General features: G+C 37.4%; 1 protein-coding gene across 4 annotated transcripts in view; it reads right to left on the reverse strand.

Annotated features, from left to right (window-relative positions):
• Positions 1–26,555, reverse strand: part of LOC123316592 (ras guanine nucleotide exchange factor Q-like) — a 141,792-nt gene that overhangs the window by 97,896 nt on the left and 17,341 nt on the right. For 2 of the 4 annotated variants that reach the window (XM_044902743.1, XM_044902747.1), the window contains one exon: positions 7,844–7,882. The exons of 1 other annotated variant lie outside the window; for it this stretch is intronic. In XM_044902743.1, the coding sequence (XP_044758678.1) occupies positions 7,844–7,882 (39 nt within the window). Of the gene's footprint in view, positions 1–7,843; positions 7,883–11,889; positions 12,197–26,555 lie in introns of those variants that run through there. One more of the 4 variants, XM_044902744.1, reaches the window with a different exon arrangement.

Consider the following 26,555-nt stretch of genomic DNA (forward strand, 5'->3'; position numbering starts at 1 on the left):
CAATGGCTTTTCATCGAGAGAATTTCTTTAGTTGCAAAATCTCCAGAAGGAGGGATGTAACTGGTTTTCAAGATTTTGCTATTATTTGACACCGTTGTCCTCTTAACTTCTAGCCATTTGATCAGCAGAGTCTACGTATTCATCAATCAACTGATGAAATTTTAGGGAGCTTTGTTGATTCAAGAGCCAGAAGGGATGTGTGCTGCTGTATCTGGGAAGGTTTTGAAGTGAACATTATTCCTAAAACTTAATTGGGATTGATCAAATAACATGTTTCACGATTAGGAAACACCGTAGTTGGATATGAATAAATTCCTGGCGAGATTAAACCCTTCCTCGAGCTGCCACTGCACCGACCACAGCCTCCTTCTTCGCTCCACTTGCTGCTCTCTGCTCCAGGTGATCCGTCTGCAGTTTTGATAACACATCCGACTCAAAGCGAGGAGCAAGATCCTAGCTGAGCTACTTCTCTCTCCGTCCCTCCTCGAACCCCGACCAGAGCCAGTAGTAGTTCGATAACTTACCTTTAACCAGTTCATTGCGTTCTGTCGCTGCCTGTAATTACCAAGATCGGCTACGGATCGACAATGAAAACTTCAGCGGGCGAAAAAAGGTGATTAACTGGTGGTATAGGTCACTTGCGACTGAAACGGGATCGCAGCAGTATCTATTTCAGTACTGGAAATGCATGCGAATGGTCGGGGATGTATTCTGGGATATATTGAAATAAGAATAAACACTGAACATTAGAATATACCCCGTGACGTGACGTGACGTGAAGTTTGATACCTCACAGCCAAAAGGAATAATTTCTTCGAGTTCTTGGCATGGCAACATTTTCTAGAAATGATATGTTCGATAACATGTTATCCTAAGATTGCAAAGAATAAACCTAGGAACATACGAGGATATATTGAAACATTCTCAGCCTACTATAGAACCAAACAAAATTTCAATGTCAGAATATTTTATTACTCAACATATTCTCCTCCCAATTGGATACATTCATTACATTGAACCTGCAACGTCTTAAGACCTTTCAAAAAAATGTTTCTTCCTGTTCTGCAAACCAGACCTCCACAGCTTTTATTACCTCTTCGTTGAAAGAAAATTTACGACCTTTCAAACTTTTTTTTTCAGTTGAAGAAAGAGATAATAGTCGGATGGAGCCCAATCTGGTGAATAAGGGGGGTGTTCTAGTAATTCAAAGCCTAAATCACGAACGTTTGCATGGCAACATGAGATTTGTGTGCAGGGACGTTGTCCTGCAAAAACAAAACACTTTGAATAGCTTTCCGCTTCTTTTCTCTTTGATTTTTTCCCGTAGAGTGGTCAGTAATGTCGTATAGTAATCTCCGGTTATTGTTCAACCTTTATCCAAATAATCAATCATGATTTCTCCATGGCAATCCCAAAAAACTGTAAGTTTTCCAGCAGATTTTTGGACACGAAACTTCTTAGGTGTTGGAGAACCAGAGTGTCGCCATTCCATCGGTAGTTGCTTTGATTCTGGATCGTAGAAATGTACCCAAGTCTAATCCATAGCAACAATTCGACTTAAGAAGTCTACATCGTTTTCAAATCGAGCACATATCGAACGCGATGGTTCTATCCTTGCATGCTTTTGGTCAACATTCCAACATTTGGAGATCCATTTTGCAGCAATTTTTCTCATGTCCAAATTGACGTGAACTATATGATGAACGCGTTCGTATGAAATATTCAGTGCTTCAGATATCCGTTTTAGCCCAATTCGACGGTCTGATAAAATCATGTCATGAACTGCATCGATATTTTCGGGGACTGACACAGAAACTGGCCTTCCTGATCGGTCATCATCTTCAATGGAAAATTTACCTCTTTTGAAGCTTGCAGTCCAATTTTTCACGGTCGCATACGAAGGACATTGATCACCAAGGATATTAAGCATATCTTCGTAAGTCTGCTTATCTCTTAACCCTTCTAAATACAGGTACTTGATGATGGCTCTATACTCCAATTTTTCGATTTTCACAATTTCGGTGGACATCTTCTTTCTATTTATTGCGTAACTCTGGTTTACTTTTTTGACCTCAAACTTGACACTGATACTTCTAAGGAGCTTTTGTTCGTTGCTATGGTAATATTTTTTCATGCATGGAACTGGTCTAGGCTAACTAGATATCAATATATCTTCGTATACAACGTATGTTTGGCACTTCTAACAGTTTCTTGATAACCTGAATCTATTTTTTTTTCTGATCAAACCTAGTATAATCTTTGTGGATGACACTTCTCAGGACATGGGGATGTGTGAAGCCCCCAACAACTAGAAAATTCTTCATTGAGACACTACTTCATTTACAAAAAATGGAGAGTGGTGTGCTATCAATCACAGGAGAAATGAGGGATTTATTTTCTTCGATGAAGATTTAAAAGAAGTACGTTATAAAGAAAAAGGCACATACCTTTTGTAGCTGAATTGAATTTCGAGAAAATGCATGCATAATTACGATATTTTATCCTCGTCTCTCAGTGTATTGTCAGAATTATTAGGACACATACACTCAACCACAAAAATAATCGTTTATCTCGACACACACTTTGATTTTTATGCTTACCACATTTACAAGAGAAATCTTGTAACTTCCAATCCAACAACTGTTAAATCTCTCCATATCTCGAAATCTCCTAAAACAGGAAACGATCCTTCATCAGAACTAGCGCCAAGGCACCACGTACAGTAAAGCAAACTTAATAAAGATGATAATTTTATAACCAATATCTACTTAGCCAGTTTCCCAACATCTCTTCTAATGTCTCCATACAAGTCGTAAAAATCTAAGAGGCCGGAAATGGATGTTCTTTCAATATCCAAACGATCGGGATCCATATCTTCGGACTGGTGGTTCCCACAGTCCGGTATTCGGATTCGAAATTAATATGGCTTGTTTTAATTATCGGAATCTGAGAATTAGATGATTTGAGACGGGTAGCAATACGGTCCAGATAGATTTTTGTGGAATTTTGGTTAATTTGATGCGACGCGGCTTCGTTTAATATGCTAATGGGGCGATGTGTTGGTTATAATCGAATTTTCTGAATGGATGATGGAGATTTCATTACGAGATCTATGGGAAAGTTGTCTCCTTGTGATCTGATATAGAAAGGGTGGAGGTTGAAACTCTGGTTGACATTTGGAGCATTTTTTCCAGATTTTCGGATATGAGGATGGCCAAATAATCAATAAGAAGACGTCATTTCACTGGGAAATTTAGTTTTATTTAGTGGGCAACAACAAAACATTCACGAGGGTATATCTCAACAATTGATAGAGATCACGTATTACAAAAGAAAAAAACCAAAACATATGGCTGGACGATTAATGGTTCAGAACATCCGAGTCTATCTGATAAGTTGTTGTATCGTGAAAACAGAGTAGAAACTTAAAACAGTTCATTAAAATAGCTTATGTTGACAAAGTTTTATTATTGCTACCCTATTTAACCCCATTTTCACGACTATTGTTGGAAGGTTCGAACAAGGGAAAGATTGTGATAACCATTGTGAAAAAATGTGTGAATAATTTGGAAGAATTTTATTGGTGAGATTTTGAGCTAATAGTCCATTTTTTCACACTTGGTCCTGAAGTATTTTTCCGTCAGTTGGTATCGAAATGAGCCATTCCATGAAATCGTTCAAGAATAATCAGAAAAATTCGACAATCCTAAGTTTCCTTTTTCATTCATCACGAGATAACTTTTTTCCCATTGCTTTGCGATGAATCTATTTCAGCAATGATTCTCAATTGTTTTTTCCACTTTGTCATTTTGCAAGTTTTTGCCTATATAAAATATCCAAGATGGCTGAGATACAACCCCTAGAATTCGACAAAATTTCATTGGATTTCGACTACGGGACTCTGGAAGGTGACGCAAAAACGAAACAAAACGTAAACATATGGCTGGACAATGAATGGTACAGTACCAAGTTCATCGGATTAGATGCATCAAGTCACTTTTGAGAGAATCATAATTGTTGTATCCTGCAATTTAAGATGAAAAAAAAATATATAGATATATAGGCAATTTCTTGTTAGCTGTGTTGAAAAAGTGCTATGATGTTCCATTCTCTATTTCATCCCATTTTTACGACGATTGTTGGAATATTCGAACAGGAAGCCCATTGTGAAAAAAATTCGTGAATAATTTGGAAGAATTGTATTGGTAAGGTTTTGAAGTATCATTCTATTTTTTACACTTCTGTTCTTAATCTCTTCTGTCAGTTGGTATCGAAATGAGCCATTTCATAAAATCGTGTAAGATACTAAAAAATAATGAGAACAATTCGGCAATCCTAAATTTCCATTTTCATTACCACGTAAATATCGAACTAGCCAATATCCTAAACGAAACCACGTGGTCGAATCAGGAGATAATTTTTTTCCCACTGCTTTGCGATAATTCAGCTAACAAATGGTCTAGGGTCGTGTAACTATCTATTTCAGTAATCATTTTCAATTTTTTTTTAAACTTTGTCATTTTGAAAGTTTTGTACAGGTGATTTTTTGGTGAAACGCTTTATTTTGACCAGTTCTACCTTCTGTTAAAGAAAGCCTCTTCTTTGAATACACCCTGTATAATGGACTTTTGAGTGGATAACCACAAAAGATTGGGCCAAAACCAATTCTGGTTCAACGTTGAAACGAATAACAAATATACCGTCGACTTCCTTCATACTAAGCTATGTACTTCGTGAAATTTATCTATATTTGAGCTGCCATTGCAGATCATAGGGTAACTGGCAATTGAACTCAACCTTTCATTTAAAAATTGCTGGTGGACCTATTGAGATCTCTTGTGTTTATCAGCGAAGACTCCGTGTCAAATGTCAAATATCCGATATTTCCTGCAATATTCCATATTAGTTGTTTATAAATCGATTCTGCAAGTGTGCGGAGAAAGTTTGAAACATACAGGGTCTTTCTGAGGATGCGGCTAAAAGTGGGAGGTGAATCCCCGTGCGAAAACCATGGGCGTCGCCACAGGGGGGACGGAGAGGCTGCTGTCCCCTTCTTCCCCCTAGAGACTGCACTCGATATTAGTCATAAAACACGAAAACCACAAAGAGGTGTTTATTTTTCCTCCTCTCTAATCCAACAGAGGGGTTGTTTTGTCCAATATTGATCAATACTTAACCTAAATGACAGCTGTTGACAATTCCGTCATTTCAAAGATGCCATGCCATTTTTAAAATGTTTTCGCCACACTCATTTCTTCGACATCGAAAGAATAATAAGGCTTGTCTTGACTTCTACTTTATGTTACTATTTCATGTTTAAATGCCAGACTATACGTAACCCGAATGACAGCTGGTGACTTTTCTTTTGTTTCAAATATGGCCATTGACGTTTCGCCACTATTTCTTCGATAAACTCCGACGTTCTTTCTGTAGGTCGGCCGATATCTCGGGCCATCTTCATTATCGGATTCGGCCAACTTTGATGCACGATATACGACCGGCGAGGGACTCTTGAAGGGAAACAATTCACCAGAGGTCGACGGTTAAGAAGTCTGTGACCGCGGGATATTTCCTAATTGGTGGACCAACCTGTTATATTATCAGGAATCTGCTCCACAACCGTGCCACGATCGAAGGAGGACATATGAATTATTTCCTCGGTCCTACCCAACTCCTTCTCTCATGTTGCACCGTTTTTAATTTTACGACCGTGCCTCCGCTACCAATATTTATGGCCGACTCCCGAACTGGTCTAGATCAAACGGTAAAGTGGCAGATGGTGCGTGATACGATTTTCATCGCAGATTAGATACGAACAAAATCTGGGCCCGATATTGGAAATCAGTGTTCACACGGTGCTACCGAAATTCCTAGATATTAGATCGTTTACACGTCACAGAAGGTTACAGTTTTCAACCATTGATTCGTACGAAGTTTATCAGGGAACTTCAATATGCAGACGACTGCACACTTATCGCTAGCAGCTCAGAGGATCTACAGATAATGTTAGACACCTATAAACATATATACGAAGCTTTAGGCCTTAGACTCAATATCGGCAAAACCAAAATCCTGGTTAGTCCGCCAGAAAGCCTTCAAACAGATATCAGCCTGGAGAATGAAACTCTAGAATAGGTCGAGCAGTTCAAATACTTGGGAAGCTTCATACACAAACCGTATCAATTCGGCATCACAGACATTCTGGAAGCTAAAAGACAGAGTGTTTCAAAATCACGACCTCAATCTGAAGACCAAGACAGTTGTTTAGAAAGCAGTCGCCTTCCCCACGCTTCTTTAAGGAAACGATATCTGGACGCCCTACAGGCGACATATTAAACAGCTTGAAAAAACGCAACAACGTCATCTAAGACAGATAATGCACATCAGATGATTCCATAAAGTTTCGAATGCAGAAGTCTTGCAACGCGCGAGTTGTACAACAATTGAGACTCAAGTAACTAGGACCCGACTCAGATAGAGCGGCCACATTCTGAGGATACAAGACACAAGACTCCCCAAAATAGCTCTGTATGGCGAATTCACAGAGGGAGCCCGAAAACCAGGAGGCCAGTATAAGCGGTTTAGGGATATACAATATCAATCCCTAAAATCAGGTAATGCCAATCATAACTGGAAATAACTTGCGTTAGACAGGTCACAGTGGAGGTCTTTGGTACACAGTTATAATGGAGACTCGAGAAGGATACAGCGACGGCCAGATCTGGTTGGTGACTATCCAGGCTAGGAGTGTGGAAGGATCTGTAAGTCACAGTTGAGTCTCTTCAGTCACAGGAGGGCACACAGTCGCAATTAGCCCTAAGAAATTATGAGTCTCTTCGCACCGTTTTTTTTAATCTTTTTGTAGATTCATATTTTCGGTAACGGGATACAGCAATGGTGATGATGATGGATGTGTTATTTTCAACTACGTGAGAAGGCACTGAAAGTTCCGAATCATTCAGAGCGTATAAGGTATCTAAGAAGTACAACCGTACAATTCCCAGAATGTTCTAATACAAATTATGGATCACATAAAATCGAAGCACTTAATAAAATCGAGCACTCATCAAAATAATGGAATTTTTTATAATCAGAGCAGAAAAAATTAGATCACTCTTTAAAATTAGAGCACTCATTAAAATCAGAGCACTCTTTTAAATCAGAGCACTCTTTAAAATCAGGACACTCTTCAAAGTCAGAGCATTCTTTATAATTAGATCAGAAAACTGCTCGACATCAAGGCGCTCTTTCAAATCACTTATCAATAAAAATCGGACATATTTGAATTCGAAGCATTATTTAAAATCTGTGCACTTTTGGAACAAAAGCATTCCTTAACATCAGGGCATTCTTTGTGTCCTGAGATCTACCTTCAAAACCAGAACATTCTTTGAATTCAGAGCACTCTTTTATTTTTTCAAATGAGGGAACTTTTTAATTTGGGGCTATCTTTAATTGTAGAGCACTCTTTGAAATCGGAGTATTTTTTAAAAAGTGTGTAGGAAGAAGAGTTCCAGGTCAGTTGATACTAACTAGTGAAGGAGTGAGCATGTGGAGCTGAATGAATTGATTTTCATCAGAAAACATCTTTTTCATTTATAAACTGATAAAACGGAATCAATCGGCCACTTTCCAATCGCAGATCCTCACCAACGAGCCGATAAACTTCCAAGAATCCCTTTACAGCAGGATCGCGTCGCAAATCTGATCGGATAAAATCTTCCAGCGTGGCCTTTTCATAAATACCAGCTCGAAAGCTCGCACAAAACTCAATTAATTTTATCGGTTATCTGCAGACGGTGAGACTAATTTATTAATTGGCAAAAGTAATTACTGAGCTTACCATATTGGTCCGAGGCTAGCCGCACTTGGCTCAAACTGTCTGCAAAAAATACGGCTGAATTAGTCGCTGATGACGGTGTCGTGGCTTCTGAGCAGAAGCCGAAGATGGGACGAGGTGGTAATCGAGGTGATAAACGGTTGGGTGTAATTATGGGTGATCTGATGGGTGGATTCGATTCGGGAGTTTGATGATGGGCAAGGTTCGTTTGATATGCGGCGGGTAGCGGGAGAATTTATTCGACGGGGTGAAAAATCAACATCCGATGATATTAATAAGCTAAGCAGCAAATCAAGTAGGACAGCTGAAGGGTTGCCTAAGTTCGATTAGTTATAACTCTTAGAGATCACTTTGTTGATGTTTGATTTTTGGGCCCAAGATGCAAAGTATTATTCTTCGCCCTTATGCCACTAACACAGGTTAATCATTTTTCAATCTCTTCGTGTTTTACAGCCAGCCTTTTACGAAGAATCTAGGAATAGCAGAGGTCTTTACAAAGTTTTTTCGCTGATTGGATTGCTAGGTCAACACCTTGGTACTTATTTGCTACTTTTCGGTACCAATGCGTTGCTATGGAAATAATCTCTTAGACCAGTTTGTACCAAACACACTTAGCGTTAAGTGTCCCTTAAAATGAACCCTTAACTCAAATTACGTTGCACCAGGTTTAACGGACATTTAAATGGCTAACTCTGAACTTAAACTTAACATTTAACTACTCCTGTAATGACCACCCATGCCACTCAAATATTTTCTAACCTATAATAAGTTGTTGATCTGGCTGCAGAACTTTCCATTTTTGATGCATTTTGAGAATTGATTGAATTCATTATTGAATATCAAGCATTTTATTTCGACTTTATTGTAATGCCATCAGTTTTTTTTATTTTCAATTTTGTGTCTCAAATCATATCCTTATAATTATCAATAATTATGCCTATTTAATAACAAAGAGTTGTTATTCTTTGATTATAATATTATAATTAATAATTTACTTGAAAATTACTGACAGGACAGTAAAGTTAGGTTAATGAAATAACAATAATCATCGGCAACCGGCCAGCCAATGAAATTGCTTCATTGGATGAAGTTGCACCCAAATGAAAAACTGAAATATCACTAGATAGACAAACAAAAGGGCCCCTTTTTTAAGATTCTGTTGAGCCACAGTCATGCAACTGGAAATAAATTTAAGCGTTCATTAAATTTAAACGGCGCTAAGTTAAGTACTCCTTTTAAGGGGCACTGCTGCAAACATGCCTTATTCTTGAAATTCTAGATATAACTTCGACAATTCTTTGCCGGTGTTGGATTTTTTGCCAGTGATGCAAAGCACAATTCTTAGTCTTTACGCAACTGGACCAGGGTGTTATTTTTCAAGCTCTACTTGTTATACAGCGTGAGAACATAAGGAAGTGAAGAATTCACATATTCTTGGCTAGGAATCGAGAAAAAGTAATGGCCTTATAAAATTTGTCATCACATTCTCGATTCATTGTGTTGCAGTGGAAATAACGCTATTTGGTGAAATTTCTGTTTTTTTTTTCTAGGAAATTCGTCTTTTTTGAATAACAATAACAGAGATTAAGTGTAAACTTCATCAAGGGATACTTTTTAAGGAAATTGATCAATAGCAGTGGCGTGCATATGTGATATGTGATAAAAATTACCGAGAAAAATCCCTAATTTTACATGAAATTTTTTTCGTTTTGTTGAGATTTACATTTTGGAAGGAGCTACGAATAAAATGAGTTCCATTTATAGGAGCTCAAATTTGATTTTAGTGAGAATAGCATTTTTTTTTTCATTTCTATTAGGTTTCACCTAAGAGTTACTGGCTGACGTTCTTTTAGATAAAACTACAACTTTAATCAATGGCGTTGATTTCACTACTATGGAAGAATTTTGCTTGGAAGTTTCTTGTGAGTTGATTAGGCCCGATGCAACAATGCATTATCGCCCACAAAAACAAAATCTGCAATCTATGTTCTGAAAAAACTGTGGAAACTGTTACTTGATCAAAATAAACTGTTTTTTCCAATCATAGGTCCCTCTAAGCAAGTCAATGCAGTTGATCATTTTAATTATGAGATATCCCCAATATATAAAAAAAAGAAAAAAAAACTCTAGGAGGGCCTCTACTCCCGAATTATTCGCCAAAAATGCTTGGCTGCCTTACATTCACATTGTTACACCCTGCACAACAAGAAGAGATTGAAAAAAAAGTACTCTGATGAAATACAAGGATTTGCATCTCGAGATTTGAATAGAAGTATAGAACATCATCAAAGTAATGTCGAGGTCCTAGCTTGTGCCATTTTTTAGGTATCCCGTTTCATTTGCTGCTTAGTTTAGTTGAATTATATACACTGCGGATCATGAAAATGGAAATCGACAAAATTGTTTGAAGAGCATAAACTCAAATGCTTTTCAGATGCCATCTCTAGAGGGAGCAGTATCTACTTCCAACAGTCAATCAATCCTTAAATTTTTTCATACCTAGTTAAAGAACATGTGTTTACACAAATTTTTTTGAGGAGCATAAACTCAAATGCTAACAGATGCCATCTTTAATGAGCTGTATCCATCTTTAACAGTTAATTACTCCTTAATTTTTTTCATAATTAGTAAAAGAACATGTATTTACTTTTTTATTCTCATCAGTTCAACGTAAATAGAATAATGATTATTCTTCAATTGCATGGGCGCCCGCAGGGGGGGGGCAGGGGGGCCACGGCCCCCCTTGAGATTCTGATCGCCTTATTTTTTTTCAGCACAACACCTTCAATATTATCTTTCGTTTTGTGAAACTCATTGGTCAGCTAGATATAACTCTTTGCGAGTTTTCGCTGAAAACTTGGAAATTATATTCAAAAAGAAATTTCAATGAATTCTTCAACAACAGAAAGAGCTGCTCAGTTATGGGCTGCAATAAACCCTTTCACTTTTTTGGTTTGTTTGACGGTAGCAAGTAAATATTCAAATATATTGGAACCAATAGCAAATACACTACATGATGTTTTTATCAATTTTGTAGATGTTAAACGTCACATAAATTTAATTATAGATGTGGAAAATATCGTTCCGGTGATGCATGCTTTACAGAAATTTTTTCCAAAGCATCATCTATTGCTCAGAGTCTCAAATATAGAGATTGGAAAACCACGAATTTGCGGTAGACAAATGCACTATCTAATTATGAAGCATCTTCAGCTGAAGATTACTTCAAAAAATCTATATTCATCCAACATTTAGACCATCTGATTTCAGCCCTTGAAACGAGATTCTCAAAAGAACATGAAATGCTTTTTTCTTTGTTCAATATTTTGCCCAAGAATTCAAAATTACTAGATGTTGAATCTTTCGCATCTAAGGTCGGCCATATTTATAACATTGAAGATTTTATGGAGCTCGATGCAGCCGTTCGGTCTTGACGATCATTTTATTGATTTCATCTTTTTGAAAATTTTTCGATAATAACTGTAAGAGTAATTTTTTTTCCATAAAACTAACCGTAAATGGAAATGTGATACATTTCCTGAAAGAGCAACTCCTCTAGTTGAAAATCTGAAGGTTTTATGGAGCTCGAAGCAGCCGTTCGGTCTTGACGATCATTTAATTGATTCCATCTTTTAGGAAATTTTTTGATAGTCACCGTTAGAGAAATTTTTCTTTCAGTAAAGCTAACCGTAGATGATATTTTGCCCCCCCTGAGGAAAAATTTCTGCGGGCGCCCATGTTCAATTGTATAGTTATTGATTCCTTGTTTCCTCTAATTATTTCCACTAAAGTTAGTTTGAGCGAAGCAAAAGTAACAAGTTCAATTCAAAATCTGCAAAATATACAGAGCGTCTCATATAAATCGATGGTTTTTCCCCTCCAGTGATAGTGGAAGTACAGTAATAACAAAAAATGTGGCATCAAATGTGTTATAAATCATTCTTTTCAAAAATATTCACTTGGTTTCACCTCCCTCCCAACCCTGTATATTTGGAGTGTTCGATGTCATTGTACAGTTTTAAGCGGGAGGTATTCTGGCAGATACTCACTCAGATCAACACACCGTATCTCCATCCTGATCATCCTCAACATACCATCCAAAATATGTGTGACAGTCTAATAACCGAGCACCTCGGGGCAGTCAAAATTCACCTAGCACAACTGAGACAATCCGCACAAACAACCACCGGTCCGCCGAGAGTCATATTACCTCTGGCACGGCACCATAACATCGGTTTATTGATGTGGGTGAAAAATTAGCGTTTAAACGCCATAAAGCACCTTCCAGCTCGAAATCGTGACAAAGCGGGTCTGGAATCAATGGTCGAGACTTGGACTACGAGTGAGGAGTGCGAGTTGAGCAATAGTCACACTGGCTGAGTAAAGGCTGAGGTTAAAGGTGAGGGCCGTGTCGGGACCTTTGGCATTCCCTTATACGGCGACCCTGTACGTTCACCGTCGACGAGTCCATAGGCGGGTGAAAAATCCCGTATAGAAGCCGAAAGCTTCGTCGAAATCAGAATTGTTATTGGAATAGTGGTTAGAAGATTAGATGTGGATGATACAACTCAGGAGCCATCATAAATATACTGCGCAAAAAAATTAACGCACATTATGGAAATCTCAAATTTATTCTACAACTGAAGGTGTTCTCAATGATAATTATTTTTATCAGAATTATGCATGCATATGTTATCCACTTTCAACGGTTTTCTTCAATACAGATGTTTTTTCCCAGCAGGAATAAAAAAAGATGATATTATCAGATTTTGAATGTATTGGCTCCATTCTAAAATCAGTTGTTCTCGATAAATTCTAGTGATCAATAGTTTTTCTTTCGTTTGATTTTCTACACTCGATCGCTATGCAACGCGAAACACGCAATTTGACTCAAGAGGAATGTGCCCAAGCCGTAGTTTCGCGAGAAGAAAAGTGGACATACACAAGAATCGCAGAAAGGTTTGGAGTTCCCCATACAAGTGTGTCCAGAATGTAGCAGCGATTCAGGGAGACAGGTATGAATGTCCGAAGACCAGGACAGGGTAGACCACGGGTAACAACTGCCATTCAAGAACGTTACTTGAGAGTTTCTTCGTTGAGACAACGGTTTGCAACCGCTCGCCTCCTTCAAATTCAGCTTGAGCAAACTCATGAGGTGCAAATTAGCACTCAGACAATAAGAAATCGCCTCAGAGAATATGATTTAAGGCTCGTGTCGCGGCAAGAGGCCCAGCTCTTACCCCAGCCCATCGAAGGGCGCGTTTGGATTTTGCGAGGGAGCATATCCATTGGGAAGAGGCCGATTGGGAAAGATTTCTCTTCACAGATGAGTCTAGATTCTGTCTCTACCATTGTGATCGACGTTCCCTTGTATACAGACGTCCACATGAAAGATATGCTCAGTGCAATTTCCTGAATACTACTGGTTTCGGGGGAGGATCGATTATGATATGGGGTGGAATATCTTTGACTGCTCGCACAGACCTAGTGGTCGTTGATAATGGAACTATGAATGCAGATAAGTATATAAGGAACATTCTTGAAGAGCATGTAGTGCCATTTGCCCCATACATTGGTGAAAATTTCATTTTTATGGACGATAATGCCAGACCCCCATCGTGCGCGCATCGTTCAGGAGTTCCTCGAAGAGGTTGAAGTCTCTCGAATGGAATGGCCAGCAAGAAGTCCAGATCTCAATCCGATTGAGCAGGTTTGGGACAACCTCAACAGAAGGCTGAGAAGTTCAGAAAATCATCCAGCTACTCTTAATGACTTAGGAATTCAACTCGGAGAAATCTGGGAAGGATTAGATCAGAACATTTTGAGATCACTCATTTTGAGTATGAACCGTCGTTGCCGAACTGTAATTAACGCAAGGGGTAGAAATACCAAGTATTAAATCATTTATCAGCATTTCAGTATTTTGAAAATTGTTCATTTCTCTTCTTTCACATATGATTCGGCGAAATCCTGAATTTTTCTTCCATTTAATGTGTCTTGTTTCGTTCAAAACCTTCCCGAGAGAACATAAAAAATAAGTTATGAAGTCAATGTAGAGTTAACTTTCATTAAAATTGAGATTTTGAAAAAAAAAAATTGTGTTAAAAAATTGGTATCGTTTCATCAACTGATTTGCCGTCCCCAGAATCTGCCGCCCCGGCTGGGTGCCCGGTTTGCCGGTCCTGACGGCGGCCTTGACAGTGTACACTTTATTGAAACCTTTAAATCTTGCTTGAAACATCCTCCACAACAAACATCTTAATTTTCCCAAGAAAACACCTCATATCACAATTGTACATTGTCGAAAAGGTTCCAAACTAATTCAGACTTTTGCAAACTATAAAATGGGACAAATTAATGCCTCTCTTCATATTGCGAATCAAAAAATAACCACATTCCCACAGATTTGAATACAAGCGATGTGCCGTTCACCGACTCTATCGAATGACGAGTTTATTTCAGCACCTTTGAACCACGAGAGCCACTCAGGTTAACGAAAGCAGGCTAAAACACTTTACGTTTTTTATTGAATGTATATGTAATCCTTGAACTGTCACCTTTGAACCTGAAGGTCCTGCTTTGCGGACCGTTGGGATATAAACAAGTCGCTTTCCGTGAAGAGGAACATTAAGCACCGAACAAACGTGCATTTATTTCTGTGGAAGCTGGTGCGTTTATATGAGTCGACTTTTTTTGGCTGTTCGGGTCATATTTCAAATCTACCACTGATGACCTCTCAGGGTCATCAGAGAGATTCTCAATTTGGTTTCTCCATCAGGGTATAATGAGAATAATTATTTTTGTAGATTCTGAATTTTTAAAGCCCCTAGGTGGGTGAGATTGTATATGATTCTAATAGCACTCGAAGATACAGGAATGTTTAGAACAAAGGACCAAATTTTGCAGAAACTTCTGAAAACTAGCAACATCGGATTTTCTTTTTCAGTGTTAGGATTAGTATTCCATTCTATTTAACTTACCAATTCTGAAGAAAATTCCAAAAGTTCTTCAATCTCTTCCTCATATTTTTTCGAGCATGCTCAATAGGATAAAGATCGGGATATAGAAGTGGTCAAGACGAGATATTTACGATATGTTGTCTTTTCTACAAGGACTCAATCTGTGATCATTTTCAGATTAAACCGGTGATTTCAGCTCCTAACTTCTACTCCAATTCCTGGAGAAACTGTGCCTTAAATTTTTTTCTAAATTAAGCCATAGATCTCGAGATATCTCACTCAAATAAATTCATTATTAACATCCTGAAAAACTGCACTCCTTCCATTTATAAGTGCCTGAGTATTTGTTTCGTGAATCACTGAATTACATTTTCATGTAATAACTCAACTGGTGATTCTTCAGAGAGCACCAACTGCAAATGAGAACATCCTCAAGAAAATTTTCGCAATTTCGCTGAGCATAAATTGAGAAACCACCAGAGATGTTTTCGACATCACGAATCTGATATTCAAGACTGACCTGCAACCTTTGAACTTCAACATTTCGCGAGTAGATATAAATTTTATTGAATTCGTTCCTTAATTTCTTTCCTAACTTCTCTTCTGTTCTCATTTAGGACTAACGTGAAATGAAATGAAGTATTGGAGGATAGTAGGATATTTTACCTACTATTTCTTTGGTTATAATCCAGTATTAGAGAGAAAATAGATGTAGGATTAGTGAATTTCTTCTTATGCACCCCTTCTTCGATATTCCGTGTCAAAACTGGAAAATTTCCAAGCTTTTCGTATAAAATTGAGAAGGCAATATATTTCCTTGAAATTTTCGACATGACCTAGCACCTTTTAGGTGTTTTCACTTAAAATCACTGTGACTTCTCGCAAAATGTAAATTTTAAGCTAAGATCTCATTCTTCGAAACCTCACAATAAGCTACCGTAGATTCGGGTGACTTGGAACAGCCCTGTAGCTTGGGACAATTACCCCTCTTGCAGATTTCTTTGTTTCTCACCATTTATGAGTGATGGGACAAACTTATAAGATTGTGTAGCGTCTTTTCGGTTAGCTTAACAATTAATTCCTGTTGAGTTTGCCGCGACCAGAGCGTTTGAATTGACAGGAAAAATTAACGAATTGAGGAGGGTAAAAGCGCGTTTTTGTATGGCCCTTATACTTTCTAGTGTCCTGTACATGTGTTTCACTTTGTGCATGTGTAATTTTTTTTTGGATTCGTGGGATATTGGGTTATTAGATATGTCATGAAACAAGGTTGTTTACAAATCAAACGGCAACACGGATCTCATTCATTGATTTTGTTGATTCATAGGGTGACTTGGGACAATGCCGAATAGATACAAGAGGCGCATTGGCAGCAGGAAATATGCCGATTTTTCGCAGGATATTATTACCTACGTTATTTCCACAAAGAAATCACCAAAGAATGAAAGAAAACAAAGTTCCCTTGTTTTGTTTAGTTTTTTTATATTTGAGTGGCAATATATTTACTTTCGCTGTAATAGGGTTTTATCATTTAATTTCCTTACCGAATTTCAACTATATAATCACAAATTCTAATTTTTCAAATCTATACACCGTCCCAAGTCACCTATTTCATTTGAGAGTTGAGGAATAAATAGATTTTAACTTGCGTCCCAAGCCTCCCAAAGCGGTTGTTGACTTGGGACAAGTATATTCTATTTTTTTCAAAATTTATATCCGAATTCTGAAGCATGGAATATATCTTAATCAATAGTCTGAGTCATTTAGCATATTTGAACCTCTTTCTCGCATGAAAATAGGCCACCGTTTTCGAAATATGACAAGTTGAATTTCAAAATCGTCCCAAGTCACCCAAATCTATCGGTACTCTTAATAATGTTTTTCATCATAAGCCTCATGAGCTTTTCCCAAGAGATCATACATTTCAGTTCATTTTCCTCAGTTTAGTTATTGATTTTCATGAAGTATCAGCCACACCAATTCAATATTTATAGAGCATGTGATTCTTACTGAAATAAGTAAAACATTTTCATTATAATGACCTTCTCCAAGTGCCCATAGTAAATTTCAATGGTCAACTTATTTCAACAAGATAATTAAAACAGAAAGAAAAAGAAATTATAGAGGAACTTCGCGTCAGGATAGTACCTACATAAGATTATGATTCGAAATTGGCTCTTCTCATTGGCAAAAACAAATAGAAAAGGAAGAGATTGAACCTCGAACTGAACCATGGGGAACCCCCTTTACCACACCTCGTATATCTGCTTCATTTTTTCGCTGTATCCCTTCGATATTTTCCATTTCCAGCGGAGTAACTTTGACTGCATGTCAAATTTATCACATCACGTCTGGGATCATCATCTCATCCTTCCAACAAAGGTTCCACGCCCATAATCAACACACACTGGTCCGTATATCTCCTTGGATGTCCGCAGGTGATCGCAGGTGGGCGAAAACTGAAACAATTGGGTTCTATACCTCGTCCATATGATTATATTGCGTCTGCCCCCTTATGATGTACGCCGGCGTCCACATTTATTGAAATTTTATATGCGTGGCCTTAGACAAAACGAGATTGAAGGTTCGAACCGGACTAAATGCGAGTTCTTAAATGCCTCATGGGGACCTGAAGCAATAAAATGAATGGGTGTTGGTGGAGCAGAGGTCATGGGTCAACCTGTAGGCGGTCTGGCAAAGGAGTGAGCTGTGGGCGAAGATCGGTCAGTTAGATCCCTGTAATAATAGTCGTAAGTACTGATTCCTCCACTCATCGGAACTTGATACGGTGTGGAATATTTCGGGCAACATTTTTTCGCTGCTCGAGATGTTTAAAATTCGCTTAGAGGTCCATTTCAAAGGGGGACTCATAAATCTATATTTTTTGCACGTTTGCGACGAGCAAATTTGTAATTTAGTGATTTATTCGTGGAATTTCGGGATACAAATTATTTTTTGTACTTGTCGAATCATACTATTCATACTTTAAGTATTGCTGTACAGAGTGTCTCAAATTCGATGTCCAGTAAGAGAATCTCAGAAATTAGAAGAGCTAGATCTAAACGAATGACACGTTTCTGAGTTTTTCTCAGAGAAATAAAGAATGATGAAAACCGTAGCCTCTTACGATCCTTCGTTTTTCAGTTTTTAGCTAAAATTGAGATTCTGACGACTTCGAAAAGATCTCATAACCTTTAACCTGTATATGAAATCACCAATTATCCACTTCAGTTCTTACAGTACAGAAAGTTAACTTGGAAAATTCTAACGATAAAACAACGCAGAAACATGGCCTTTTCGTTCACAAGTTCATCAATATCAACTTATTCAATTTTACATGTGCATTAATCACAGTTTATTCTTTATCTTGTCCTTGATACCCCTCAAACAAAACTGCTGTAAACTTTACTACAATCGATCGAACAGTAGAGTCCACGTCGACATAAACGGAGAACCACGGAAATTATTCAAATAGATGCATCCAGTGGCGGATTTACCATAGAGGCTGAGTAGGCTGCAGCCTAGGGCGGCAGATTTCAGGGGGCGGCAAATTTGGGGACAATTTTGTTTACACTAATTATTGAAACTGAAATACTTGTATTTTTCATAGATATTTTAATATCTATCTACATCTGACTCTCCCTAAATATATTAAAAAAAAACAGAACAAGTAGTGCATCATTACTTTTTTCCTGTTTCCCCTCTTATTTCGGCCGCATTGAACTCTATACTGAAACTTTGTGAGGGTGAAAAATTTTGGTGAAACTAGATTCTGAATCGTTGGGATGTGTTTCTTCAGTTCCTACGAAAACACAATTCAAGGAATGTTTGTCCAGAAGTTCGTATCTAAGGCTCTATGTACAGGGTGGGCATAATTCGTTGTCTACTGAGGGGGATCTCGAGAACTATAGCAGCTAGGAAAAAACGGATGACATATTTTCAAATCTGAAAACAGAACCGGTCTATCATTTCTAGATTTTGAGTTATAAACAGCAATTGGGATTTTGACGATTTCGGAAAGTTTTCATAACTTTTTTGTTTTTGAAGTTACAGATCTGAAACTTAACCTTCTGCGTCATTTTTATACGTAGATTCTACTGACAGATTTTTTTTTTTCAATTCAAAGGTGAGACTTTTATGACTTACGTTCCTATTTTATTGTTTTGAATCAAGCAGATATTTTATACGGGCGGAAAGGCATTATAAATTTTTGGTTCTGTTCGTCTATGATAAAAAGGGGTAGAAAAATCCATCCCTGATTCTTGCTTAGCAAGAAACTTTTTCGATATTCATATCTTATAATAAATAATTAATTTTGGATAACTTCATCCATTCTCAAAAAATCATCTTGAGATTTTTGTGTGCACAATTGCAAAAATATTCGATATGCACTTTGTTTAAGGTTTTTTTTTTCCTGAAAAACTGTGAATTTTCCCAAGAAACTACAAGAGACCTTATTTGTTAAGAATGGATGAAGATATTCAAAATCAATCTTTTATCGTGAAATCTGGATATGGAAAAAAGTTTCTTGCGGAACAATGTTTAGGGGTGGCTTTTTCTAGCACTTTCAATCATAGAGGAACAGCACCGAAAATTTCTACCCCGCATAAAATATCTTCTTGATTTCATTTTTGTCAGTTTCTCGATTCTCATGCAAGGAAAAAATTAAAAACTGCTTTTGGGGCTGTAACTAAGTAGGGGGGCTCAGAAAAGAAAATTTTACATTAATGGTCCACCCTCTTTTCTGACAAAGAATCACCCCGTTAATTTTTTGCAACTATTCCTATGGACCATGTTACCATGTATATATGGTGTACCATACTTAAAATATCCATTACTTCGCCTCATTAGAAGTCTTTGACTAAATTTTATTTCATTCAGAAATAAACGTTCTATTTCTTGTGAAATCTCAACTTAATCGTTGCGTTGTAAAAATGATCTGGGAACTCGGGAACTGACACATCGATTCCCTAGGCCACAATAATTATGAATAGTTATTAAGAATACAGTGAACAAATCTCAGAGTTACATTTCCACTGACACAAAAGTTGTCATTAATATTTTGAACTAAATCACCATCATCATCATCATTGCTGTATCCCATTACCGGGAATAAATCTACAAAAAGAAGAAAAAAAAAACTAAATAATTATGGTAAGGGCGGCAAAATTTGAACAGCCTACTGGCGGCAAATATGTAAATCCGCCACTGGATGCATCTCGCATAAAATTCCATATAATTTAGCTAAATTACGTGGATAATTACACTGTAAACTCTCTTTATCCATCGTGCCGTGTCCACTCTGTCCGGTTTCAAGATCTGGTTCTCAGCGTTTCTTTGCGGAAAGTGACATTTTATATTTTTCCACATGGGACGCATTAAGTTAACAATTTAATAAATGTCTCATTTTCCGTTGGCGGCCGTGAGTGAATTTATCGTATTCGGTTTACCGTTCCGCGGAATCGCTCCACGGGCATTTTCCCATCAGGACCAGGAGAGCAGGTAGCAGAACAAGTGGACGATTCTTTCGAGTATCACCGAAAAAATCTGTTGCAAAATACGGCGAAGCAACTGAATTTTTTTGAAGAAATTCTTGTTGACCATTTGGCAACGTCGTCAATTGTCGTGAAGAACGCCAACCAATAGATTAAAAGCCCTCCCTCCCATCTCCAGTTATCACCATAGTAACGTATGCACACGTTGCCAATCGAGGGTCAAAACAACGGAACGGAAATATGACATAATATTTTTCGATCCTGTTTGATTTGTAGATTGTTTATTAATGAATTCTGTGAATATTATAAGTAGTTCGAAAAGATGAACGAAGTGTTAAAAGTCCAGTAAGAAGCGAAGATACAATAATTGTTAGATATTGTGGTGTTGGAGTTACTGAGGAATTTTTTTTATGATCCAGCGTCGGAAAATTCCGCTAGAGGAATATTATTACTCCTCATGAACAGACACTGTTAACTAGTAATACTGTCAAAACCATCAAAGCGTTTTTCGCCTTCTCTAAGAATTGAATGACGAAGAATTCTCCTATCCAAGCAGCCCATCAATAAACAATCTTTCAATCATATTTTTTTGGAATCAACAGAAGGTAAATTCCTCGGTTGCAATAAAACGCTGTCAGAGTTCAAAGTTGTCGATAGTTAAATGCGGTATTTAGCCAGCATGATCACAATTACACGCATGCCTGTTCTGCGGGAACAATAAAATCCTGATTGCAAGTATCGGAATAAAATTTAACGGAATCTTCAGTCATTGGTGTAATGACAATTGTATGGGCGAATAGACTTTTTTACTTTTATATCGGTGTATGATGATGCCGTGCTATAAAACGAAGATCCTTTATGGCCTGAAATTTTTTCATTTATTGACATTGGCTTGTGGTAATCGTGAGGGAAAGTTGTTGTGTGCCTCTTCGGAGGTATATTGTGGATTTTGGAATAGTCCGTAGCTTGAACTTCATTTTTCAATTTGTTGGTAATGAAGAGTTTAAAATTCTAGAAAGAAGGATGGGTTTGATCGGAGCGTTATTGGTTAGAATATACACTGCGCAAAAAAATTAACGCACATTCTGAAAATCTCAATTTTAATGAATGTTAACTCTACATTGACTTTATAACTTATTTTTTATGTTCTCCCGGGAAGGTTTTGAAAGAAACAAGACACATTAAATGAAAGAAAAATTCAGGATTTCACCGAATCTTATGTGAAAAAAGAGGAATGAACAATTTTCAAAATACTGAAATGCTGATAAGTGATTTAATACTTGGTATTTCCACCCCTTGCGTTAATTACAGCTCGGCAACGACGGTTCATACTCAAAATGAGTGATCTTAAAATGTTCTGATCTAATCCTTCCCAGATTTCTCAGAGTTGGATTCCTAAGTCATTAAGAGTAGCTGGATGATTTTCTGAATTTCTCAGCCTTCTATTGAGGTTGTCTCAAACCTGCTCAATCGGATTGAGATCTGGACTTCTTGCTGGCCATTCCATTCAAGAGACTTCAACCTCTTCAAGATACTCCTGAATGATGCGCGCACGATGGGGTCTGGCATTATCGTCCATAAAAATGAAATTTTCACCAATGTATGGGGCAAATGGCACTACATGCTCTTCAAGAATGTTCCTTATATACTTATCAGCATTCATAGCTCCATTATCAACGACCACTAGGTCTGTGCGAGCAGTCAAAGATATTCACCTCATACCATAATCGATCCTCCCCCGAAACCAGTAGTATTCAGGAAATTGCACTGAGCATATCTTTCATGTGGACGTCTGTATACAAGGGAACGTCGATCACAATGGTAGAGGCAGAATCTAGACTCATATGTGAAGAGAACACTTTCCCAATCGGCATCTATCAATGGATATGCTCTCTCGCAAAATCCAAACGCGCCCTTCAATGGGCTGGGTTAAAAGCTGAGCCTCTTGCCGCGACACGAGGCCTTAAATCATATTCTCTGAGGCGATTTCTGATTGTCTGAGTGCTAATTTGCACCTCATGAGTTTGCTCAAGCTGAATTTGATGGAGGCGAGCGGTTGCAAACCGTTGTCTCAACGAAGAAACTCTCAAGTAACGTTCTTGAATGGCAGTTGTTACCCGTGGTCTACCCTGTCATGGTCTTCGGACATTCATACCTGAATCGCTGCAACATTCTGGACACACTTGTATGGGAAACTCCAAACCTTTCTGCAATTCTTGTGTATGTCCACCCTTCTTCTCGCAAAACTACCGCTTGGGCACATTCCTCTTGGGTCAAATTGCGAGTTTCGCGTTGCATAGCGATCAAGTGTAGAAAATCAAACGAAAGAAAAACTATTGATCACTAGAATTGATCGAGAACAACTGATTTTAGAATGGAACCAATACATTCAAAATCTGATAATATCATCTTTTTTTATTCCTGCTGGGAAAAAACATCTGTATTGAAGAAAACCAATGAAAGTGGATAACATATGCATGCAAAATTCTGATAAAAATAATTATCATTGAGAACACCTTCAGTTGTAGAATAAATTTGAGATTTCCATAATGTGCGTCAATTTTTTTGCGCAGTGTATATATGAATTGCTTGGCGTAGAAAAATCCTTTGAAACTCTTGCTAGACCTGGACGATTGTTTGGAAGTAGAAAATTCTCGAAATGGTTAAATTCTAGATGGCGATACTCTCAGTGGCGGACAATGCCAATGAAGCTATTATAAATGGGCTAATTTCCTTCCAATCACTTCCATGTCTCGCACTAGACGCCGCAGAATTGTTCGAACGAATAATTCAAATTTACTGCACTTCTTACTAACCCAACAAAAGCCGTCTAACTGTAACCAGATTCCACCCATTTCCATTTCCAACGTAAAAAAATTAAACGAACAGAATATAAACCATTCCTCGCGAATATCTTCCAACAATGCGAACAAGAAATTACCAGAGTGGAACAATTCAGCTACGTCAATCCGATTTATCTGAAACTGAGTTGACAATGCCGTGAAGAGTTTGTTCGGCTTCCCTAGAAAGGCATGGTGTGGCATTAAATCATACGACTGTGAGAGTTGATTGTTGTTATCACGAAGTGAACCAGGAAACCTGGGTAGGCCGTCAAGAGGGGCATATCAGGAGTAACAGCTTCGAGAAATATCAAAGTGTGCACGGGAGATATCGCCACATTTGTTTCTTCCATACCGCCATGTAGTAACAGTGTCCAGTACTACCTTGAACTCGTCCGAGCAAGCGCAGACCTGTTTGAGAATGAGTTATATGCTCTGCGTTTGCGCTGCTTGATTGCACAAGGTTTTTAATGGATATAGAGGGCTCAAAATATGAAATTTCTAGTAATGAGGGAATTAGGAATCAGAATCTTCGATGAACTAGCATTAAGATGTGAAAATTGAGATTGGGAAAGGAAACCCACTCCCAAATCTTCAAGAGAAATATCATTAAATAGCATAGAGATGGTTTTAAAACCACGACAGTGACTGTGGATGGACTATTTAGGGCTAGCTCCCTGCCAGGATGCTTTCCAAGCATCCTCAATGAAGAGACCCATACACTAACCAAGAAAGGAGCAAGTACAAGACATACCTAAAAAAAGAGTTCAAGGAGATGAAAAAAAACCAGAAGAAAAATACCGTGGCCTAATCTTAGAGACTGTATCATTTCAAAAAGTTCCTTTGGAACTTCAACACTTTGAATCAGAGAAATATGTCGGTCAAAGCAAGAATATGCTACAACTCTATACCGTAGATTCGGGTGACTTGGAACGATTGTTGGATTCAACTTGTCATATTTTCAAAACGGTGACCTAATTTTATCCGAAGAAGAGATTCGAATATGCTTAATGACTCAGACTATTGATTAGGATATATACCATGCTTCAAAATTCGGATATAAATTTTGAAAAAAATAAAATATACTTGTCCCAAGTCACCCACCGCTTTGGGAGGCTTGGGACGCAAGTTAAAATCTATTGATTTCTCAACTCTCAAATGAAATAGGTGACTTGGGACGGTGTATAGTTTCGAAAAATTAGAATTTGTGATTGAATAAGTAGTTGAAATTCGGTAAGGAAATTAAATGATAAACCCTTAGTACAGCGAAAGTAAATATATTTCAACTCAAATGTAAAAAACTTAAACAAAACAAACATTCTTTGGTGATTTCTTTGTGAAAATAACGTAAAAATAATAATATCCTGCGAAAAATCAGCATATTTCCTGCTGCCAATGCGCCGCTTGTATCTATCTATTCGGCATTGTCCCAAGTCACCCTATGAAACACCAAAATAAATGAATGAGATCCGTGTTGCCGTTTGATTTGTAAACAAACTTGTTTCATGACATATCTTATATCCCGATATGCCACGTATCCAGAAAAAAATTACACATGCACAAAGTGAAACACATGTACAGGGTGGGCAAATTTCGATGTTTTAGCACTACAGCTTTTGAACCAGAAGAGATAGACAAAATCTGATACCCCATTCTCGTGCTCTTTTTCTGAGAAACTAACAAGAGTAGTAGTAATTTTTGGCCACCTTCTTTTGTTTTCGAGTTATAAGCGAAAATTGAAAAAATGGCGATTTGGAAATAAATTTATATCTCCGCTAATACTGATGATAGAGCTCTAAAATTAAAACATTATACAGGCACTTTTTTAAGTAGAATCCAGTGGCGTGCTTGCCTTTTTAGCAGGATTTTTAATTACGAAGCTATGACCCAAAGTTATTTTTTTTGAATGGGAACATTAGATTTCTGTGCAATTTTTTGAAAGCTTAATTTTTACTGATTTCAAAAATATATAACATCATATGGTTTGCATCAATAGAAATAATAAAAATGGTCAGAAACCTTTTTTCTCAATATTTCTATGGTTTCAACTTCTGATAAGAATAGAAAAATATAGCATCTTATTATTACCACAGTCTCCTTCTATTAGTCCTTTCCTTTCTATGCTTCTTACTCAATTTTCCCAAGATTCAAATTTTGTGAAAATTGGTAAAAAGCATAGAAAGAATGACATTGCCGGAGAGGCCTGCTCTTATTATAGGAAGCTCTATTTTTCTGTGCTCGTCAAAAGTTGAAACCATAGAAATATTGAGAAAAAAAGTTTTGACCATTTCCTATTATTTATATAGATTCAAACCATATGATGTTATATATTTTTGATATCAGTAAAAATTGAGCTTTCAAAAAATTGCACAGAAATCCTGTGTTCCCATTTAAAAAAACATAACTTTGGGTCATAGCTTCGTAATTAAAAATCCTGCTAAAAAGGCAAGCACGCCACTGGATTATACTTAAAAGAGTGCCTGTATAATGTTTTAATTTCAGAGCTCTATCATCAGTATTAGCGGAGATATAAATTTATTTCCAAATCGCCATTTTTTCAATTTTCGCTTATAACTCGAAAACAAAAGAAGGTGGCCAAAAATGACTACTACTCTTGTTAGTTTCTCAGAAAAAGAGCACGAGAATGGGGTATCAGATTTTGTCTATCTCCACTGGTTTAAAAGTTGTAGTGCTAAAACATCGAAATTTGCCCACCCTGTACAGGACACTAGAAAGTATAAGGGCCATAAAAAACGCGCTTTTACTCTCCTGAATTCGTTAATTTTTCCTGTCAATTCAAACGCTCTGGTCACGGCAAACTCAACAGGAATTAATTGTTAAGCTGTAAGTTTGTCCTTTCACTCATAAATGGTAAGAAACCAAGAAATCTGCAAGGGGGGTAATACAGGACTGTCCCAAGTCACCCGAATCTATCGGTACTGGATTCCTTACAGGGCATTGTCTCCCCAGAAGAATGGGTTAAGCAGAAACTGAAGAGTGCAAAGTCAGTGGGGAGAACAGAGAACAGCTCTGATGGAGAGTACAATAAGTACTGCGCAACCATACTTAAAATCAACAAATTCACAATTTGAAACTGTACCGAGCAAGCGCAGACCTATTTCAATCAGTAAAATTAATAAAATATGACCTGCATTTGCGCATCCCAGGTTATATCACTACTCTCAATATCTCAAACATGGAATCCTGAGCACAAAATGTGAACTTCTTTTATACATTTTGAACTCACAATCAATTACTGAAAGCTTATTAAAAATGATCAAAATATTCCAATAATTATTAGTGGTTCTTATTTCAATATCACTTAGTTTCTTTCTTTTTTTTCTATGTTTGACATTGTCAAGTAGACCATTGCGAGCGATAAAAAATGTAAGACCATGCGAAAAATGTTGAAGATTACGGA

Source organism: Coccinella septempunctata, chromosome 7, assembly GCF_907165205.1.
Source record: "Coccinella septempunctata chromosome 7, icCocSept1.1, whole genome shotgun sequence".
Classification (NCBI taxonomy): domain Eukaryota; kingdom Metazoa; phylum Arthropoda; class Insecta; order Coleoptera; family Coccinellidae; genus Coccinella; species Coccinella septempunctata.